The 19,407-nt window shown below is 41.7% G+C and overlaps 1 protein-coding gene across 1 annotated transcript; it reads left to right on the top strand.

Annotated features, from left to right (window-relative positions):
* Positions 1 to 18,256: 18,256 nt before the first annotated feature.
* On the top strand, positions 18,257 to 18,990 carry LOC126594775 (uncharacterized). Its single transcript, XM_050261032.1, has one exon. It carries the CDS (start codon positions 18,373 to 18,375, stop codon positions 18,667 to 18,669), a length of 297 nt encoding a protein of 98 aa, XP_050116989.1. The 5' UTR covers positions 18,257 to 18,372; the 3' UTR covers positions 18,670 to 18,990.
* Positions 18,991 to 19,407: the final 417 nt, after the last annotated feature.

Raw genomic sequence — 19,407 nt, 5'->3', positions numbered from 1 at the left:
GAAATCTGTTCATAATTTATCATAATTTAACTCAATCAAAATTTATGTTGATATTTTTTTTCTTTATCTAATCTACATATCCTCAATATTTTTTCTCACATTGGCATTTAATAGATTTTTGACAAATTTTCATTTCTTTTATTTTTAATCTTTAATATTAAAAAGTCAGAATGAGAGTTTGGTGTCTCAAGACTTTATCAAAAAGAACTGGACTATATGCACATCAAACAAAGAAAATAAAAAATGCCGTGAAAAATGGATTCATAATCCACAAGAGTGGTGATAAACCCACCCCATTGTCCTATCTTCTCATCCACATTTTAGTAAAAATGTTAATGGCATGTTTATCCTTTTATAACAATACTTTTAAACCCTTATTTATTTTATTATAATTAATGTTAAAAAATAACTCAACTACCATTTCTCTTGTCCCCACCCTGTTTCTCTCTCTCCCCACCACCGTCTCTCCATCTCTCTCTCAAACTGGGAAAAATGAAAATCTCCCTCCTCATCACCCACCACCCACCACCCACCACCCACCACCCACCACCACTCCATAACCCAGCCGCCACCGCACTGTTGTCCACCTATGTTCCATCAAAATTGCATTTCAACCATTGCAAACAAAGAGAGGGGGTCTTCGTCTTCTCTCTCCCCCGTGCTTCTCTCTCTTCCTCCCTTCCCGTTTCTCTCTCTACTTCCCTCTCCCGTTTTTCCCTCATCCCAAAGGACATGCCACCAAGCAGGTGTCAAAGGTTTTGGTTGCAGACGGGGGTGGGTGACGTTTTGAGGGGGTGGTGCGGCTAAGGTGATGACATTCTGATAAATTAAAATAGAAGGAATTTAGATATAAATTAGAGGATATTTTAGGTGAAGAAATAACATTTTCAAATTTTTAACTTTTTATAGTGGGTTAAATTATAAGATGGGTGAGGAAATAAGACAATGGGATGTGTCTAGTAGCACTCATCCACAAGGGTATTTTTGTCAACAAGTAATCATAATACAACCTAATAAATAAGAGAATTACAAACTTAAAAAATTACAGGAAAAAGAGAGACAACTACCAGGGAAACCAACCCACCCACGTCTATCTTCCAAAACCCCATTTTCTGATCAAACTTCTTCCTCACACGATCGAACAAACATGATATGCCACGTGATGAAGGAGAAAAAACCCGAACGTCTAAGGAAACAGTTTCGCAGAAGGGGAAATCCAAACAGTATATATTGATTGCTTAACCGGAAAGGGAGAAATAAAAATGTGGTTTTCTCAATTTTGTTTGGAGTTTAATAGAAAGTACTTTTTTTTTGTTAGTCTATTTATCATAGTACTGAGAAACTTTTCTGCAAAACTTTTATCTCTTGCTCGCAGGTTAAGGCTCCATCACCCTGACTGCAGCTTTCATGGCCATACAGGTAGGTGTGCTTTTTGCTCCAAAACTTGATCTTTTGTTTAAATTTACAAACTTTGATTGGATTTTGGTAAAGGGTTTAGTGAAGAAAATGTTTTTATTTGGTTTGTGTGATGTAGATTTTGGAGTTTGTTCGAAATAGAGAAAAATCTAAGGAAAACTAATGAAAATGACTTTAAAACTTTTAGTTTTAACGATAAGGACAAAATAAAGGGTAAAGTGAATAGTACCAGGATTGACTTTTTAGTGTAAAAATGTGGTTTGCCGTTAAAGTGAACAATACCGGGAGCTTTTATTTAAAGTTCCTAAAAATCTATGACGGAATAAGGATTGGGTCTACAAAGTGGAAGAAAATGAAAAATTTCTTGCGCTCTGTGATTGTTTGCTTTCTGCTGGGTGCATGCGATTCACTTAGGGTAAGAAAGTTTGGTAATTTAATTTTTTTTTAATATTTAGGTAATCAATATTTTTCATTAATTTCAACTGTTTCACATTGTGTGTGGATTATCATCCCTTTCTGAAGTCATCAAGCACAAAGGCATAATTGGAAATTTGTATAGTTAACCTACATTTCATATTCAGAAGGTCAATTGGTGAGTTTGGTACTGAGTTTGGACTTTAACCCTAATGCTTATTTTTTTTTACTAATTCATTTCATTAAACAAAACAAAAATCAATGTGGTTGATATTGCAGTGCACTCATATTTGTCTTACAAAATCTAATTAGTTTTTCTTCCTCAAGGTAACAACCTTCTATTGACATTTTTGATATATGATGTCTAGGTTTAAGGTACAATCAGATTGGTTGATACGCTTTGGCAACCTTAAATCGAATTAGTTAATTGCACCATTATTAGTGGTAGGAGCCTAAGAGGTATGTAACACCCTTGAAAATTTTAAAAATATATGTTTACGTGGAATTTTTTTTTTAGGAAAGTGAAATAAGGAAAAATGCCTTAGTTGGCTAAATTGAATTTTACGAGAACGTATTTTTATTCCTTATATATTTTGTCATGTTTCTTGGCATATTGGGATAGAGCTCGATCTCACGAGCGTGTAAGCGAAAACCGTTCATGAAACGGAGTTATAATGAATGAGTTATTAACGATTGAATTCGAGGGAAAAATAGATATTTTCTCATTAAATTGGAAGGCTCCAGAAAATATAGAGCAATGGGAATACCACATGTGTGGCTATGATGAAGAGGGAAAGAGAGAAATGAGAGTGGGGGATGGAGATTTGGCCCAATCAGGAGGAGGAAAAAGAGGGCATGGGAGATAAGAATGGAAAAAGGGGAAACTAAGTCTCCCTCGACTCGCAACCTGACTCGTTTCCAAATTTCATCCCGACACCAATTCCTGCAATCTTTCGGCAAATCGATCGTCACCACCACCCTCACATGACTCCACGACCCTCCCTCTACCATTTCCACTTTTGAATTGAAGGAAATAGACTCAAATTTGTGATGAATCTCATCGAGGGGCTTCGAGGGCACCATGGCGGTGATTGGCCGTTTCTGAAGCTACCATCATCGACCACCCATGGGTTGACTCCTCATGAACCCAGGAACAAGTCCCAAGGCTTGGTTGGGGCGGTGGAGTGCCGGATGAGGTGGATCGAGGCCACCAAAGTTCTAAGGTTCCGGCTGGTTTCGAGACAAATTGGAGCTTTTCCTATCCAAATTAGACTTGGCCACAGGTATAAAGTTTGTTCTACTCATTAAGATCTTATTTTTTTGGAAATTTTGAGAATTTTTTGATATAGTTGAATTTTCAGGCGAACCGGGGTGGCCGACCGCCACCCGCGGCGGCGCGTGGTCAGAATGATGTCTGTTGATGCACAAAATCAGCGAGGACTTTGGTACAACAGAAAGTGTCAGGTTTGTGACCTTCGCTTGGTTGCTTCGATCACTAGTGAAGATAAGTACGTAAATGAATAGGGACAGGGAAGCAAACACAAGATGTACGTGGTTCACCCAGATCGGCAACGTCCACGGAGTAAAGGAGTTCTCATTAATTGTGAAGGGTTTACACAAATACATAGGTTCAAGCTCTCATTTTGTGAGTTCTAGTGAATAGTTTAGTACAAAATGACATTAGAGATTATTGTGGGAGAATGATCCCTATTTATAGAAGAGAGTTTCTAGCTTTGTTCTAACATTGACACGTGTCGTGTTGTGATTGGCTTCTGATGTTGACACGTGTCGCGCTGTGATTGGCTTCTGATGTCGACACCTGTCGCATTGTGATTGGCCTCCTGGTTGAAAGGAAGCTCTTCTGGGTCCTTGACGGTATAACGTTGACCGGTGCTCAGTAGTTTCGGGATTGGTCAAGTATGGTACAAACAGTGTTCCCCTAAGTTCCCGAGTGAGGGAAGCTTCTCGGTTGGGGACTTGCAAGATCCAAGCCATTGAGTAATCACGAAACTTCTAAGTACCGAAGTGTGGTATCATTTTCACGTGCCTTATCTGTCTCATATGTAGATGTGGCATCTTCTCTGGAAGTACTTTTCCTCCATCCATGAGTGGTATCTTTAATCGATGAAGATGCACAAGGTAATGTATCAATTTTACTTGAAGCTTACTTTTAGTTTCGGGCTTGGTCAAGTGTGATACAAACCCTATAGTAGGAGTCCCCCAAGTCGCCGAGCTAGGAGATCTGCCGAAAGAGGTGACAGACAAGGTAAGCAGTCAAACTTCCAAGCAAGCAACCCAGGATCGGAGGTTCGACTTCGGCTTCCGGTTGATTGTTCTCATTCTCCTTGTCTCTCATTCAGCTGCCAGGATAAGGAGAAGCAAATGAAGAAGAGATGATATGAGATACTTTTGCTTTTGAAGAAGTAACTTTCCACAGGCTTATTCTTGAACTGTGCTGGAGGGTTTTCTGGTTCCCTTCAGAGTATAAGGCCGACTCAAGAATTTGAGGGTCAAAACAAGTCCATCAAATCTAGAGTACGTTCGACCTTGATGATATGGGATACTTTTGCTGTTGACGGAATAGTGAATGTGGTATGGAAAGGTGTCGTGCTGTAGTGATCTATTTCAGCTAACCGTTGAACCTTCTGCTTCAATCTTTTGCATGGCAGAAGTGGTGTGCAACCTTTGCATTTAAATGGTCCTTCAGAACATTCCTTCATAGTGACTCATCCACGCTTGGCAACTTCAGTGTAAAGAGCCAATATCTGATCAACTGTCATGAGGTATTTGCCGGTGGAATTCATGACCTTGACAGTAGTTGAGGATGAGTTCTTGAGAGCAATGCTAAGTAAGCAACCAGGCAAAGGTCTCAGGCAGTCAGTTCCAGATTGGAGGTTTGATTTCAGGTTCCGACTGACTGCTCTCTTTCTCTTTGTCCTGCAGGTGTGGACAAGGACGAAGACAAGGACAAGGAGAAAGCATGATATGGGATACTCTTGCTTTCGACCTTGATGATATGAGATACTCTTGTTCTTGGTGTAGCTTATTTGCTGAGGTATTATCGGAGGGAAATAAAGCTGAGTATTTCGAGAGGTTATGTTGAGGGTGCATTCTCGAATGCGAGAAAGGGTTGAGCATTTTTGCAGGTTTGCATGTCCGTTGAGGAGGGAGGTCGATGTATATAGGGATTTCCCAATAACAAATAGTAATGCTATTCATTTACCCTTCTTGGTCACAACAATGTAGTGAAAGCTGCCAGCTTCACGTGTTTTAACTTTGTCAGAGCACTTTGAAAAAATGATATGTGGTATCTGGAAAGCTTATGTTGCGTGTGAAGATTACAGACAAGCTTTATCTAAGGAAATCTGGCTCTCAAAGTTCTGAGAGCTGTGCCTCTTCGATTTTCGAACAAGCAATCCCGTCGGGGATCTGGCTCTCGAGATTCGAAAAGCGGTGCCGCTTCGATTTTTGAGAAAGTAATTATGTTGGGAGTCTTTTCTCGAATGTGAGTAAAGGTTGGACGTTCTTGCCAGCCTGTCTTGCCACAGAACACGGAGGTCGACACACATAGGGACTTTTCAGTTGTCAAACAGTGGTGTTGTTCCTTTACCCTTGTGGGTAATAGTAGGGTAGCTGGAACTTCGAAATTCTCGTGCCTAAACTTTGTCAGAGATCTTTGGCAAAGTTATATGTGGTACCCGAGGAGTTGATGGTGCGTGTGGAGAGTGGTGATTGAACAGTAAGATTCACGTGCTTTCTACTTCACCAGAAATCTTCGACAGATTGCCCGTAATTTCCGCAAAGCTGAGTGTGCATGTGACAGGTGCTGACGAGGCTGAAAAAGTAGGTGCTTATTCGATTTCTGAGATCGGCCCTCGTGGTCTCTGAGTAGCTCAGCTTTCGAGAAAGCAAACGCCTCTTCGATTTCTTAAGCTCCGTCAAGTGCAGATTTTTATAGAGGTTGGCATTAAGTTCCACAGCACACTTGAATCTCCACCAGTAGAAGCTCCCTTCTTGCACTTCTAAGATCTTGATTTGTCTGACCTCTTCCTTCTTCAACACCTTTGAAAATGTCTGGCCCCTCCGACCGTCGTTTTGACTTGAACCTTGGAGAAGAGATAGCCACGCCTTCTCCAGACAACATATGGCTCCCATCCTTCATATCCCCTACTGGTCCTCTTACCGTTGGAGATTCTGTGATGAAGAATGATATGACCGCTGTGGTGGTGGCCAGGAACCTTCTCACTCCCAAAGATAACAGACTACTTTCCAAACGGTCTGATGAGTTGGCTGTTAAGGATTCTCTGGCTCTTAGTGTTCAGTGTGCAGGTTCTGTGTCTAATATGGCCCAACGCCTATTTGCTAGAACCCGCCAAGTTGAATCATTGGCTGCTGAAGTGATGAGTCTCAAACAGGAAATTAGAAGGCTCAAGCATGAGAATAAACAGTTGCACCGGCTCGCACATGACTATGCTACAAACATGAAGAGGAAGCTTGACCAGATGAAGGAATCTGATGGTCATGTTTTACTTGATCATCAGCGGTTTGTGGGTTTGTTCCAAAAGCATTTATTGTCGTCGTCTTCTGGGGCTGTACCGCGTAATGAAGCTCCAAATGATCAACCTCCGATGCCTCCTCCTTCTGGGATTCTGTTTAGTACTAAGGCTCCGGATAACCACCCTTCGGTGCTTTCTCTTTCTGGGGCTCTACTGACTGCTGAGACTTCCCCTGAGCAACCTTTGTGAAGGCTCTCTCTTGTTTGTTTATTTTGATTCATGTATATGTACATATTTGTAACTTATCGGAAATATCAATAAACAAGATTTGCTTCATTTCAACGTATTGTGTTAAATACACCAAGGCCTTCTTCACTAAGTTCTTTGAATTTTTCCTTTTGTTGAAACTTGTATGTTGAAACTTTGTGAGTGAAGCATGTAGGTTGAGGTAGTGCTCCCTTAATTTCCCGAGTGAGGAAAACTTCTCGTTTGGAGACTTGAAAAATCCAAGTCACTGAGTGGTCGTGAGACTTTCGAGTATCAAGGTGCAGTAGCATATGGTAGGAGTCCTCCAAGTCTCTGGTTGAGGGAGTTGACGAATGAGGCATTTCCTTTCTAAGTGGTAGCCCAAAACTCCTTCTTCATATATATTTGTTATGAAAGTTGTTAGGCCCAAAGAAGAGGAGGCCTAGGCAAATTTTTTTTTTTTTTTGAACTTTCAAATTTCCGGATTTTTGAATTTTCGAATTTCCGAAAAAAAAAATATATATATATATATATTTTTTAAAGCTTTGTAGGTGAAACTTTGGTGTTGAAGCTTTGTAGGTGAAGCTTTGAGGTTGAAGCTTTGTTGGGCACCATGAATTGATTTTGCTTCCCACTATCTTGATGAAGAGTGTGTGAAGCTTTTATATGTTTTGGTGTTGAAATTTTGTATTGTAGGTGAAGCTTTGGGGTTGAAGCTTCATAGGTGAAGCTTTGGTGTTGAAGCTTTATAGGTGAAGCTTTGGTGTTGAAGCTTTATAGGTGAAGCTTTGGGGTTGAAGCTTTATAGGTGAAGCTTTTGTTGGCACCATAAATTAATTTTGTTTCACACTATCTTGATGAAGATAGTGCGAAGCTTTTGAGATTGATATTTGTCCTCCATTGATGAAGCTTTTGTTGGCACCATAAATTGATCTTGCTTCACACTATCTTGATGAAGATAGTGCGAAGCTTTTGAGATTGATATTTGTCCTCCATTGATGAAGCTTTTGTTGGCACCATAAATTGATTTTGCTTCACACTATCTTGATGAAGATAGTGCGAAGCTTTTGAGATTGATATTTGTCCTCCATTGATGAAGCTTTTGTTGGCACCATAAATTGATTTTGCTTCACACTATCTTGATGAAGATAGTGCGAAGCTTTTGAGATTGATATTTGTCCTCCATTGATGAAGCTTTGTTGAATTTCCCAATTTCCTCTTCTTTTTCTTTTTTTTTTTTTTTTTTTTTTTTTTGGGAAAACTAGAAATTTGAAAATGTGGGAGAGACAACGTATACAAATTTTGCTTTCACACTGTTGAGCGAGAGATTGTGATGCAAGCCACATCTTGTAGTAGTCGAAGGTTTGGATGAACTATATAAATTGACTTTGCTTCGAACAGTCTTGATCAAGAGCGTGTGAAGCTTTCTATGAGTTGTAGTGTTTGCATTGTTACAGAGGAGAAATGTCTGAAGCAGATGTAAGAGGGCTGAAGAGCTTGATCTTCGTATACCATGCACTGAAGCCATTGTTGGCTTGCAATAAGACTTTGTTGGTGACTATAGCTCTTGTTAAGCATAAGTGCTCCCCTAGTTGAGTTGTAAAGCTTGAGGGTTTTTGATTATTTGTGAATGCTAGGAGTTCACATGTACAAGTTGTACCACTCGTCTTCTGGTTAGTGGAATGAATGGTGGGTTGCTTTCATCACTTGGTTGGTGGTACGAATGTGAATTCCTTAATCACCTTTCATCACATTTCATCACCTGGTTGGTGACATGAAGGAGAGTACGCGTTGTACATGTCATCACCTGGTTGGTGGCATGAAGGAAAGTACGCGTTGTACATTTCATCACCTGGTTGGTGGCATGAAGATGAGTTCCTTCTTCACCTGATTGGTGATAAGGGTGGCAAGTCTCCAAATAATATTAGAGTACGGGTTGTACATTTCATCACCTAGTTGGTGGCACGAAGGTGAGTTCATTCATCACCTAGTTTGTGAGAATAAGGGCAAGGTGTCAAGGTACATTGTGGTAAATGTCGAATGACACAAAGTGTGTTTCGAAGCACAGTTGGCTTATGTATGGATGTGTTGGAATGTATGATGTTTATGTATGAATGTGTTAGAATGTATGATGTTTATGTATGAATGTATTGGAATGTATTATGTTTATGTATGAATGTGTTGGAATGTATGATGTTTATGTATGAATGTGTTGGAATGTATGATGTAAATCCTTTGTATAGTCTTGTTGACACATACTTAGATTTTGTTTTGTATTGGAAACATTTACGTTGAAGCTTCAACACTTAAGTGTTTCATTGCTCAGAATGTAAAAGAGTTTAGGGCCGAGTTGGCTAAATCACCTCTTTATTGAATTCATACCAAACGGCTGTAGCTTAACACTTGTACAATGTGAGTTTATTTGTAATAGTACTTCAAGTGGTCAGCATTCCATGGATGGCCAAGGGTCTTGCCGTCGGAGCTTCTGAGCTTGTAGGAGCCAGGGCGGCTGATGCCGACGACCTCGAACGGTCCATCCCAGTTAGGACTGAGTGTTCCTTCACTCGGGACTCTATCACAGAGTAATCTTTTCTTCAATACCCAGTCTCCCACTTTGAAGGAGCGAGGTTTGACCCTTGAGTCGTAGTAGTTGGAGATGCGCTGCTTGTAGGCGACATTCCTCAGGTGAGCCTGATTTCTGTGTTCCTCGACTAGATCCAAGTTGAGGGTGAGTTGTTTGTCGTTTTCACTCTGCATGTAGTTCTGGATTCGGTATGTTGCTTGCTCAAGCTCAACCGGGACAACTGCTTCTGTACCAAAAGCAAGTGAGAATGGAGTTTCTCCTATGGAAGTCCGATATGAAGTGCGGTATGACCAAAGAACTTGGGGTACGAATTCTGGCCAACAACTTTTAGCTTTGTCCAAGCTAGTTTTCAGAGTGCGCTTGATTATTTTGTTAACAGCCTCGACTTGTCCATTAGACTGGGGATGGGCTGGAGAGGCAAAACATAAGTTGATGTTGAACTTAGAGCAGAACATCCTGAAGTTCTTGTTGTCGAACTGCCGCCCATTGTGCGTGACTATCGCATTGGGAATGCCGAATCTGCAGAGGATGTTCTTCCATACGAAGTCTTCTATTTTTGCCTCAGTAATGGTTGCCAAGGGTTCTACTTCAGCCCACTTTGTGAAGTAGTCAACTGCAACGATTGCATAGCGGACCTTGCCCTTCCCTGCAGGCATTGGGCCGATCAAATCAAGTCCCCATTGGGCGAAGGGCCAAGGGCTGATCATAGGAGTGAGCGGCTCGGGATGGGAGTGAGGGATAGTTGCGTAGCGTTGACACTTATCACATGAGCGAGATATTCTGATGGCATCTTGGTGGAGTGTTGGCCAATAGTATCCTTGGCGAAAAGTCTTGTGTGCTAGGGATCGAGACCCAACATGATCTCCGCAGACTCCTTCATGTATTTCCCGAAGGACAATTTCTGCCTCTGCAGGTGTAAGGCATCTTAGGTAGGGCAGGGTAAAACCGCGCTTGTAGAGTTGGTCATTAATGATCAGGTAGCGAGCAGACTTGTATCGAATATGCTTAGCTTGGACTTTGTCATTTGGAAGGGTGCCATGGGCAAGGAATTTATAAATTGGGGTGATCCAACTATCTCCTTGTTGTAAATTGCACACTTCCGCGACCATGGTGCTTGGTGCTGCCAACAATTCGACATGAATTTTTCTCCCAATCTTGTCTTCCACTGCCGAGGCGAGGCGGGCCAAAGCGTCTGCATGACTGTTTACCGCTCAAGGAACTTGGGTGATCTGGTAGTGGAAGTGCTTAAGCAAAAGTCGTGTTTGCGCAAGATATGCTGCCATGGAGCTATCCTTAGCATCAAAGTTGTTCGTGACTTGGTTGACCACTAATTGGGAGTCACTGAAGATATTAATTTGTTTAACTCCAAGATGCTTGGCCAAACGTAAGCCTGCTAGAAGGGCTTCGTATTCGGCCTCGTTGTTTGATGCCTTGAATTTGAAACGAAGAGCGTATTCTATCGCCACTTTGTCAGGGGTAGTGAGGACTAATCCTGCTCCGCAGCCCTGTTGGTTGGATGAGCCATCAACATACAGACTCCATGCTGGGGTTGTTGATTCTATCTTCTGAGCTTCCGATGGTAATGAAGCTATTGCTTCAGGTGTAGAAGCAATGTCAACATGATATGTGAAGTCGGCAATGAAATCTGCTACTGCTTGACCCTTTTCGGCTGGTTTTGGTTGGTAGGAGATGTCAAACTCACCCAATGCTATCGCCCATTTAATCATTCGCCCAGACGTGTCAGGACTCTGGAGTATCTGTCGAAGAGGGTGATTGGTAAGCACGATGATATCGTGTGCTTGGAAATAAGGGCGAAGTTTTCGAGCAGACATGGCCAATGCTAGAGCTAATTTCTCAATGTTGGAGTATCGTGTCTCCGCATCTTGTAGGGCCTTGCTAGCGTAGTAGACGGGCCGTTCGACACCACTGTCCTTTCGGATAAGAACAAAACTGACTGCTGAAGCCGAGACCGATAGATAGATAATAAGAATGTCACCAACTTCTGGTTTGGAGAGCAGATGGGCTTTACTCATGTACTCTTTGAGGTTCCTGAATGCCTTGGCACATTCATCCGTCCATGTAATGTACTTCTTATTTCCCTTGAGTGATTTGAAGAAAAGAGCACATCTGTCTGTGGCCTTAGAGATGAATCTGGTTAAGGCTGCCACCTTGCCAGTAAGGTTTTGGATGTCTTTTGAAGTTACTGGCTCTTTCATGTCGAGGATTGCTTTGATCTTTTCGGGGTTAGCTTCAATGCCTCGTTGGCTAATCATGAAGCCTAAGAATTTGCCAGATCCCATGCCGAAGGCACATTTGTTGGGGTTCAACCTCATTCGATACCTCTTTAGAATGGTGAAAGTTTCAGATAGGTTGGTGATATGTTGGTCAGCATGTTTGCTCTTGACTAGCATATCATCAACGTAAACTTCCATGCTCTTCCCAATCTGTTCGGCGAACATTAAATTGACTAGTCTCTGATAAGTTGCTCCTGCATTCTTTAGGCCGAAAGGCATGACTTTGTAGCAATATAGTCCCCTGTCAGTAGTGAAGGCTGTGTGTTCTTGGTCTGAGGGGTTCATGAAGATTTGGTTGTATCCTGAATAAACGTCTATGAAGCTCAAGAGAGTCTATAAGTCTATCAATGAGAGGAAGGGGGAAACTATTATTCGGGCATCCTTTGTTTAGGTCGGTGTAGTCGACACACATTCTTCACAAGACTTTTTAAAGTAGGAGACTTTCCTTGGTCGGATTTTTCTTAACAAGGACAACATTTGCTACCCATGTTGGGTAATTGACTTCACGGACGAAGCCTATGTCCTTGAGTTTTTCAACTTCTGCTTTCATCACCTCGTATCGTTCAACATCATAAGATCTTCGCTTCTGTTTTACTAGTTTGGTCTTGGGATCAATACTCAAGTGGTGACAGATGATATCGGGAAAGATGCCTGGCATATCTTTATATGACCAAGCGAAGACCTCGACGTTCTCTTGCAAAAAGGAGATCAGCCACAACCGAAGGGGTGGTGACAAAGTGGTGCCAATCTTCACCATGCGATCTGGATGGTCTTTGGAGATAGAGACATTCTCTAACTCTTCAGCGGGTTGTGCTTGCTGGGTGAATGAGTCATCTCGAGGGTCGTCTGGTTGACTGTTGCCATCATGAAGATCCGAGTTGGCTTCATCTGGACTGGTCTTTACTACCTGGTTATGTATAGAGAAGGTCTCCTTGGAGATAGGCATGTGTTGTTGCTTAACTGAAGTGTTGTAACATGATCGAGCACTAAGTTGATCTCCCCTGATGTATCCATTGCCGAAAGGGGTTGGAAACTTCATCAACAACATATGTGTGGATACCATGGCCTTGAGATCATTGATGCATGTGCGCCCAAAGATGACATTGTATGCCGTCGGGCAATTGACCACTAGGAAGTTAGTGGTAATAGTAGCTGTGTAGGGGCCTGTACCAATGGTGAATGGTAAGTGTATACTCCCTAAAGGTTGCACGATATCGCCAGAGAAGCTTATCAAAGGAGAAATCGAGCTATTGAGCAAGTGTTCAACTACATTAAGTGCCTTGAAAGCTTCAGCAAACATGATATTGACTGAAGCATCTGTGTCTATCAGGATTCGTTTCACATCAAAATTTGTTATGTGAGCCTCCACGATCAGCGGATCGTTGTGAGGGTAGATGATACCTCTTTTTTCCTCAGGGTAGAAACATATTGGATCCCAGTTAGGTTTTTGATACTTGCCTCCCCTGATGTCTTCCACGTGAAACACTTGATGGCCATGTCTCAAAGTTCGTTCACTGTTTTTCATGGCCCTATTGGAAGATTCAGACATGGGTGTGCCGCCGCTTATGGAGTATATCACATTCACCTGGCGTTGGTTACGGTTATCCCTTGGAGGGTGAAGAAGGAACTGATCAATTTTTCCTTCACGTGCCAAAGCTTCGATATGATCACGGAGGATGATGCACTTCTCGCCGTCAAGGCCATTATACTCGCGGTAGCAGCAAAACACGCCCGTGTTCTTCATGGACTTGTAATCTGGCTGCCTTGGCTTTGGCTTTGGTATCAGGTAAGCTATACTAGGGTAGATGGCCGCGCATGTAGCGTTCAAAGGTGTGTATGTCTCATACCTCGGGGTAGGGCCTGTCTTGACACGCTATTGGCCCACTGCGTTGACTGCCTGGGGATGGGTGTTATTGTGACGATATACTGAGTTATCGCGATAGTGCCCCTTATTCTTTTTATTAAAATGAGATTGGTGAGGATGGAAATCTTTCCTTTTGCCCTGGGATTGATATGTCTGCTGACTTGGCGAAGCATTAAATGAGGCCGGGGGGTGTGCTGCTACCGTTTGGAAGGTTGAGGTCTTTTCATTCGGTTGGATCTGGCCTCCACTCCCTACTTGCTGATAAGGGGTGACTGTAGGGGGTTTCCCTTGATATGTCCTTGCCTCGGCAGAGGCATGGTTGTAAGCTTGTGCCATCACCTCAGAGTAAGTCTTCCAAGTGTTGGCATTGATCATGTACTTGAAGAAACAGTCACGTAAGCCTGCTGTGAAGGCCTTGAGGGTGGTCTTGTCATCTGCCTCAGCGCAGCGGGAATACTCATGGCTGAAGCGGCCAGCATACTTTCGTAATGACCTTCCGGCTTCTGGCGAATAGTGTACAAGTCATCTGCGGAATGCAAGCGATCGGTCTGGAAGATGTGTTGAGAGACAAACAACTTCCTCAACTCCTCAAATGAGTCTACCGTCTCGGGTGGAAGACGGCAATACTAGTTTAAGGCTCCCCCAGAGAGGGTGAAGGGGAAGAGAAGGCACCGTTCTTCATCGGTGTGTCTCCGGTATACCATGGTGGACTCAAAGAGGTTAAGGTGTTCAATCGGGTCTTCCCTTCCAGTATAGAGTTGTAAGTCAAGCTTCTGCTTTGTCTTCACTTGGAGGGGGTGTTGAGGATCCTTCTTGTGAGGGGGCCAGGCCTGGGTTGGTTCCAGTCAAGTATCTCGGCTTGACGTTCAGCCTTCAACTTGTTTACTTCCTCAAGGAGCTGTAGGACGAGGGGGTCCTGAGTGGAATTGTGCATCACTGAAGTTTTCTTCCGTAAGTCCCTATCGCCTCTTGGAAGTAGGAAAGTTTGATCAAGATAGCATGATTTTTCCTTGGACTCGTCACACTGACTCTTAGAGTGAGTATGTCGGAACATTTCCGAGTCCCCTGTACCTTCATGTTCTTCTGGGACTTGTTGCCCATTCCCTAGATTAACTGCTGGCCTGGGTCGTGGGAGAGGACCGAGTCTTTCAGAAACTCTTGGGTCATTGATCTTCGAGCTTATGTGGATGAGATTCTCTCGACGTTGCTTTAGGAAGTCTCGACAATCGTGATAGACGGCTTTTGATCCTTCCACTCCTTCTGTGAGGAGGTGCTTTCCTCTACTCCTTCTGTTTCGGGTTGAAGCAGCTGGGTTGAGAGAAGTCTCATGTTGATTATCACATTGATGTGTAGCTCGATCCCTATCAGGGATATCCGTGTTGGATATCGGTGACCCTCCGTGTTGGGGGGCATTCAGATGATTGTTAACCTCAACAGGGGCGACGAGCTTGTGTGCTTGAGCATGCCTAGCCTCATGAAGCATCTCGAAAAGTTTTTCATACTGCTCCTGGAGGACCTCGTTCCTCATCACTATCTTGTTGTTCTGAGCTTCTAACTCATCGACTTTAGCTTGAAGAGTAACTTTATTTCCTTCATGCTTTCGTTGCTTCATACTAGGTCCAATGGGGGTGTCATTCTGTGTGCTATGGCTTCTTTCGCTCCCCATTTGGAGAGAGATGTTTGGCCAAAAGAAAGTGTACGAGCGGTGGAAACCAGCTTAACAAAGCTGAAGAGAGTGGGAGTAAGTGTCTTTCCCACAGACGGCGCCAAATGTTGATGCACAAAATCAGCGAGGACTTTGGTACAACAGAAAGTGTCAGGTTTGTGACCTTCGCTTGGTTGCTTCGATCACTAGTGAAGATAAGTACGTATATGAATAGGGACAGGGAAGCAAACACAAGATGTACGTGGTTCACCCAGATCGGCTACGTCCACGGAGTAGAAGAGTTCTCATTAATTGTGAAGGGTTTACACAAATACATAGGTTCAAGCTCTCATTTTGATTGGCCTCCTGATGTTGACACGTATCGCGCTGTGATTGGCTTCTGATGTCGACACGTGTCGCATTGTGATTGGCCTCCTGGTTGAAGGGAAGCTCTTCTGGGTCCTTGACGGTATAACGTTGACCGGTGCTCAGTAGTTTCGGGATTGGTCAAGTATGGTACAAACAATGTCGATGCTATGTTTAGGCTAAATCAGATGCCTTGAAGTCAGTCTTGATATTTGTATGATGTAGGTTAATTGTTTGAACCTAAATTCATTACGATACCGTACTTGATCAATTTGGGAATCGACGATCTAACCGTTGGATCATCACCAAACTTTGATACATTGTAATATGTAATATTTGAGGACATTAGGAACTTACGGATTAGGAATTTGACATACAGATCTTTTCAAATTGGATTTGTAAGTTCTTAAAAAAAAGCATCGACCGTCACTTGATTTCGTAGTTAGCGAATATCCGACCGTTGGATCATAATGAAATTTTAGTATATTACTCTAAAAGCGTAGTACGAACTACGAATGGCTTGATTCTTTCATTTAGGGTACGTAGGCAGTCTAACCAGAATGTTAGATGCAACCATAGGCTCAACAAAATGAATATTTTTTTTTTTGAATGGTTAGTAGAATTATAATTAACCATTATAGATATATTGTGGCCTACCGGTGTGTTTGGCTTCCAAATTATAAATTTCGGGATGTTACAAATTGGTATCAGAACGAATGATACTGCTCTACAATATGCAATATTCTCGAGTTCATGTTGGTGTGAATTATGATTTGCATTGATATTGCATTATTTATAATTCTTATGATTAATGTGGCATTAATGAGAAATATACATGTATTATGAATCTCGCACTGGCAGGAGGGTGAACGTATATACTCTCGTGTTTTGATGATGTGAAATATGATTATGGTGATATTGTTATATTTCACAAGTTTTATGAATCATGAGGCATTTATGTGATACGCATGTGAATTGAGAATGCATTATTTCCAAAATTTTTGGATAAGTGGCATCCAGGTGATATATATATGGTGGACCACTCGCACATGTGGCATGGTGCAATTTTCATGGCGATTATGGAGTTTTGTGAGTGGAAATTATGATTTGCATTGTGGTTGCATATTTCATAATTTCTATGAATATGTGAGATGCATATATGTATTATGGATTACTCACGTATGTTGTTGTGAGCACAGGTTCCTATGGATTGAAAATGTAGGTTCCCTGGATGATTTTGATGACCTGAGAGTGAAAGGGACTGTGAGGTTCCCTTGGGTTTCAATCCCCTAAACTTTCAGATGGTGTTATACGGTCAGGCTACTCCTGCGGGATAGTCTATGTGGTATGTCCGTTGGAAATAGACACTCATGGATTGAGAGTTACTAGGAGTGAGAGGCACTGCGCACTGCCTTGGGTTTCAATCCCCTAAACCTTTGGAGGCCTACACAGCCGAACATGTACCATATTCTGTGGGGAAGGTACTTGGTTCTGGGGTGTAGTGTAGGAATAACTGGACACTCTCGTTACCCTACTTCATGTTGTGTGGTCAGATTGAAGTGAGGGTAATCGGCTGTGGGACCGGTCATCAGGTTGGATTATGTTGGCACACGAATTTTGATGGTAAGTGATTTTACTAGTGATTGTGATTTGGAATTCCAATGGTTTTGGCTGGAATTTTTTTATATTTGAATTGCCAATTTAAATGGTTTGGCTTGAAATTGTGATATTTATTTCGCCGACGATGGTTACGGTTGGGAATTTATCATAATTGTTTTGCCAATGATGAATATGGCAATGATGGTAAATAGTTTACCAATAAGTGTGATTAGTATGCTAGGGTTATCTGACCAATGGTAGATGTGGTTTGATTTAAGAGAAGAAATTGGTGATAAATTATGAAAATTTAATCGAATGTTTTGGTAAGTTAATTATGGTTGTAGTTTTTGTGAGCGATTAAGAAAATTAAATAAAGAATAAACAAAAATTTAATTTGGGCCTATCATTGGAATTATTTCCCGAAAATAAATATTTTGAGGACGGAGCGTTACATTGCAACAAATTTGTAAGTTGAGGTACGACATTGTAACTTTTAAAACAAAATCCCTCAAAATTCAAATCTTAGATATGTCATTGCCTCTTATAACAAAAGATATCGTCATTTTTTATTGAACATTTGTCATATATATGCTGGAGGCATATTTTCTATCCTCCCACTTCTCGTGCTCTCTTGTTTTGTGTGGTCATGGTTAAGCCACGTCAACATTTTATATTATTTTTTTTATAGAGATAATAAGACAAAAATAAATAGTAATATAAAATGTTGACGTGGTTTAACCATGACCACACAAACAGGAGGGCACGGGAAATGGGAGGGCAAAAAATTTGCCTCCATATATGCTTGGAGTAGGAAAATATGATAATGCTAACCACACTCACATAGATTATCCACTATTCAGATAATTTTTATCACCACCCATAAAAATTTCAAAACCAATTTCCCATCACACCCCCTAAATTTCCAACATGTGATGTCAAGAATAAGATAAGAAAATCAATATCAAGTGGTACATGCCACCAAGGCTCCAAGTAGAAGTAGCGTACAAGGAAGCAAACACGTCCACAATATTCCAGATCCCCCGACCTCCATAAAAATCCTCTCCGGATCTTTTGGTAAGGATTATAGAGATCTGTAAATCGTGTCCGTTCATTGTAAATCTTGTGATCAGTTTTTATCAAATACTGTTTATGTTTAATTTTAAATAAAAATATTTAAAATAATTTTTGACCGTATAATATACGATAAACGGATATAATTGACAGATGCCTATAATCCTAACGACCCTTCGAGAATCCGGATTCTTAAAAATCTCACCCAACCCAACCGCGTCAACGTGTTCATTCCCCTCACCACTTTTAAACTCTTCAGTAAAACCCCCATAAGTTAATAAAAATCTTTGTTCCTCTCTCTCTCTCTACACCTTTCGCTTCTTTTCCTCCCTCTCTCTGCTCTCTCCCTCCTCGTTATCCGACGCATCACCAAACAAATGGGAGGTCCGATCGTGCTGACTCAGCTCGCCACCGGTCTCGGCGTCTTGGCGGGCGCGGTCTTCGTCAAATCGGTCATGGACCAGAAGCCCATGGCCGGCCCCTTCCCGCGCTGTCCCAGGTGCAACGGAACGGGTCGGGTCACCTGCTTCTGCTCGCGCTGGTCCGATGGTGATGTCGGGTGCCGGAGCTGTGCCGGCTCGGGTCGTACGTTTTGTAGCAGCTGTGGTGGGTCGGGTACGAGTCGGCCGCTTCCGGTTCAGATCTCCGTACAGCGCCCCAACCCTCCGTCTTAGCCGGTTCGGTTTTGCTTCTTATTAGAAAGTTATAGAATTTCTCTCTTTCCTGTCAATTTTTTTTCCCAAAGAAGAGATTTGTGAAAATTACAAAAAATTAAATGCTGTATTATAGTAAATTAATGATACTTTGAGAGAAGAAGAGGGGGTGAGAGTTCGTCATTAAGCTGTAATGAGATGACTTTCCTTCAAATTAATATATTTTTATGACTAAATTTGTCTGCTTATTGACAAATTTGTTACCTTTAAATGTAATTTGTTTGTAAATTGTATTGGGTTCCTCAGAATTTCATAATTTAGTTTACTGAAGTTTAATTAGAATTTTAGTATTTGCTGCTTAATTTGTTGCTTGAATTTTCTTGTGGCCACAAGTTTGTGTTGAAGTTTCAGGATTTTAGGTCCAAACAGTTTATCTTCGAGAAGTGATTTCCGTACACATTTTTTCCTCCTACATTCTTGTTTGTTTTAGTGCATTAATTCTTCAAAAATGTGTAGACTAACGGAAAAAAAAAAGTGCGGAAATCATTTCTTATTTTATCTCCAAACCAACCATCTATTTGAATTGTGTTTGCATACCAACTAACATGAATTTGGGTTCCATTAGGCGTAGCTTCATAAAAGTTGAATGCTTCAAAACAAATAATTTTCAACTTGGGGGGATTGATTGACAAGTTAGACTTTGAATATAATATGATCTGATGAATATACATGTATGGAGCTCACCTTCCTGATTAAAAT

The sequence above is a fragment of the Malus sylvestris genome, chromosome 13 (assembly GCF_916048215.2).
Source record: "Malus sylvestris chromosome 13, drMalSylv7.2, whole genome shotgun sequence".
In the NCBI taxonomy this organism is placed as follows: Eukaryota; Viridiplantae; Streptophyta; class Magnoliopsida; order Rosales; family Rosaceae; genus Malus; species Malus sylvestris.
Note: the sequence above shows the minus strand (reverse complement) of the source record. Positions and strands in the feature narration are given on the sequence as shown.

Excerpts from the sequence above, each read along its gene's own strand:
- LOC126594775 (XM_050261032.1), top strand. The coding sequence starts at position 18,373 with ATGGGAGGTCCGATCGTGCTGACTCAGCTCGCCACCGGTCTCGGCGTC.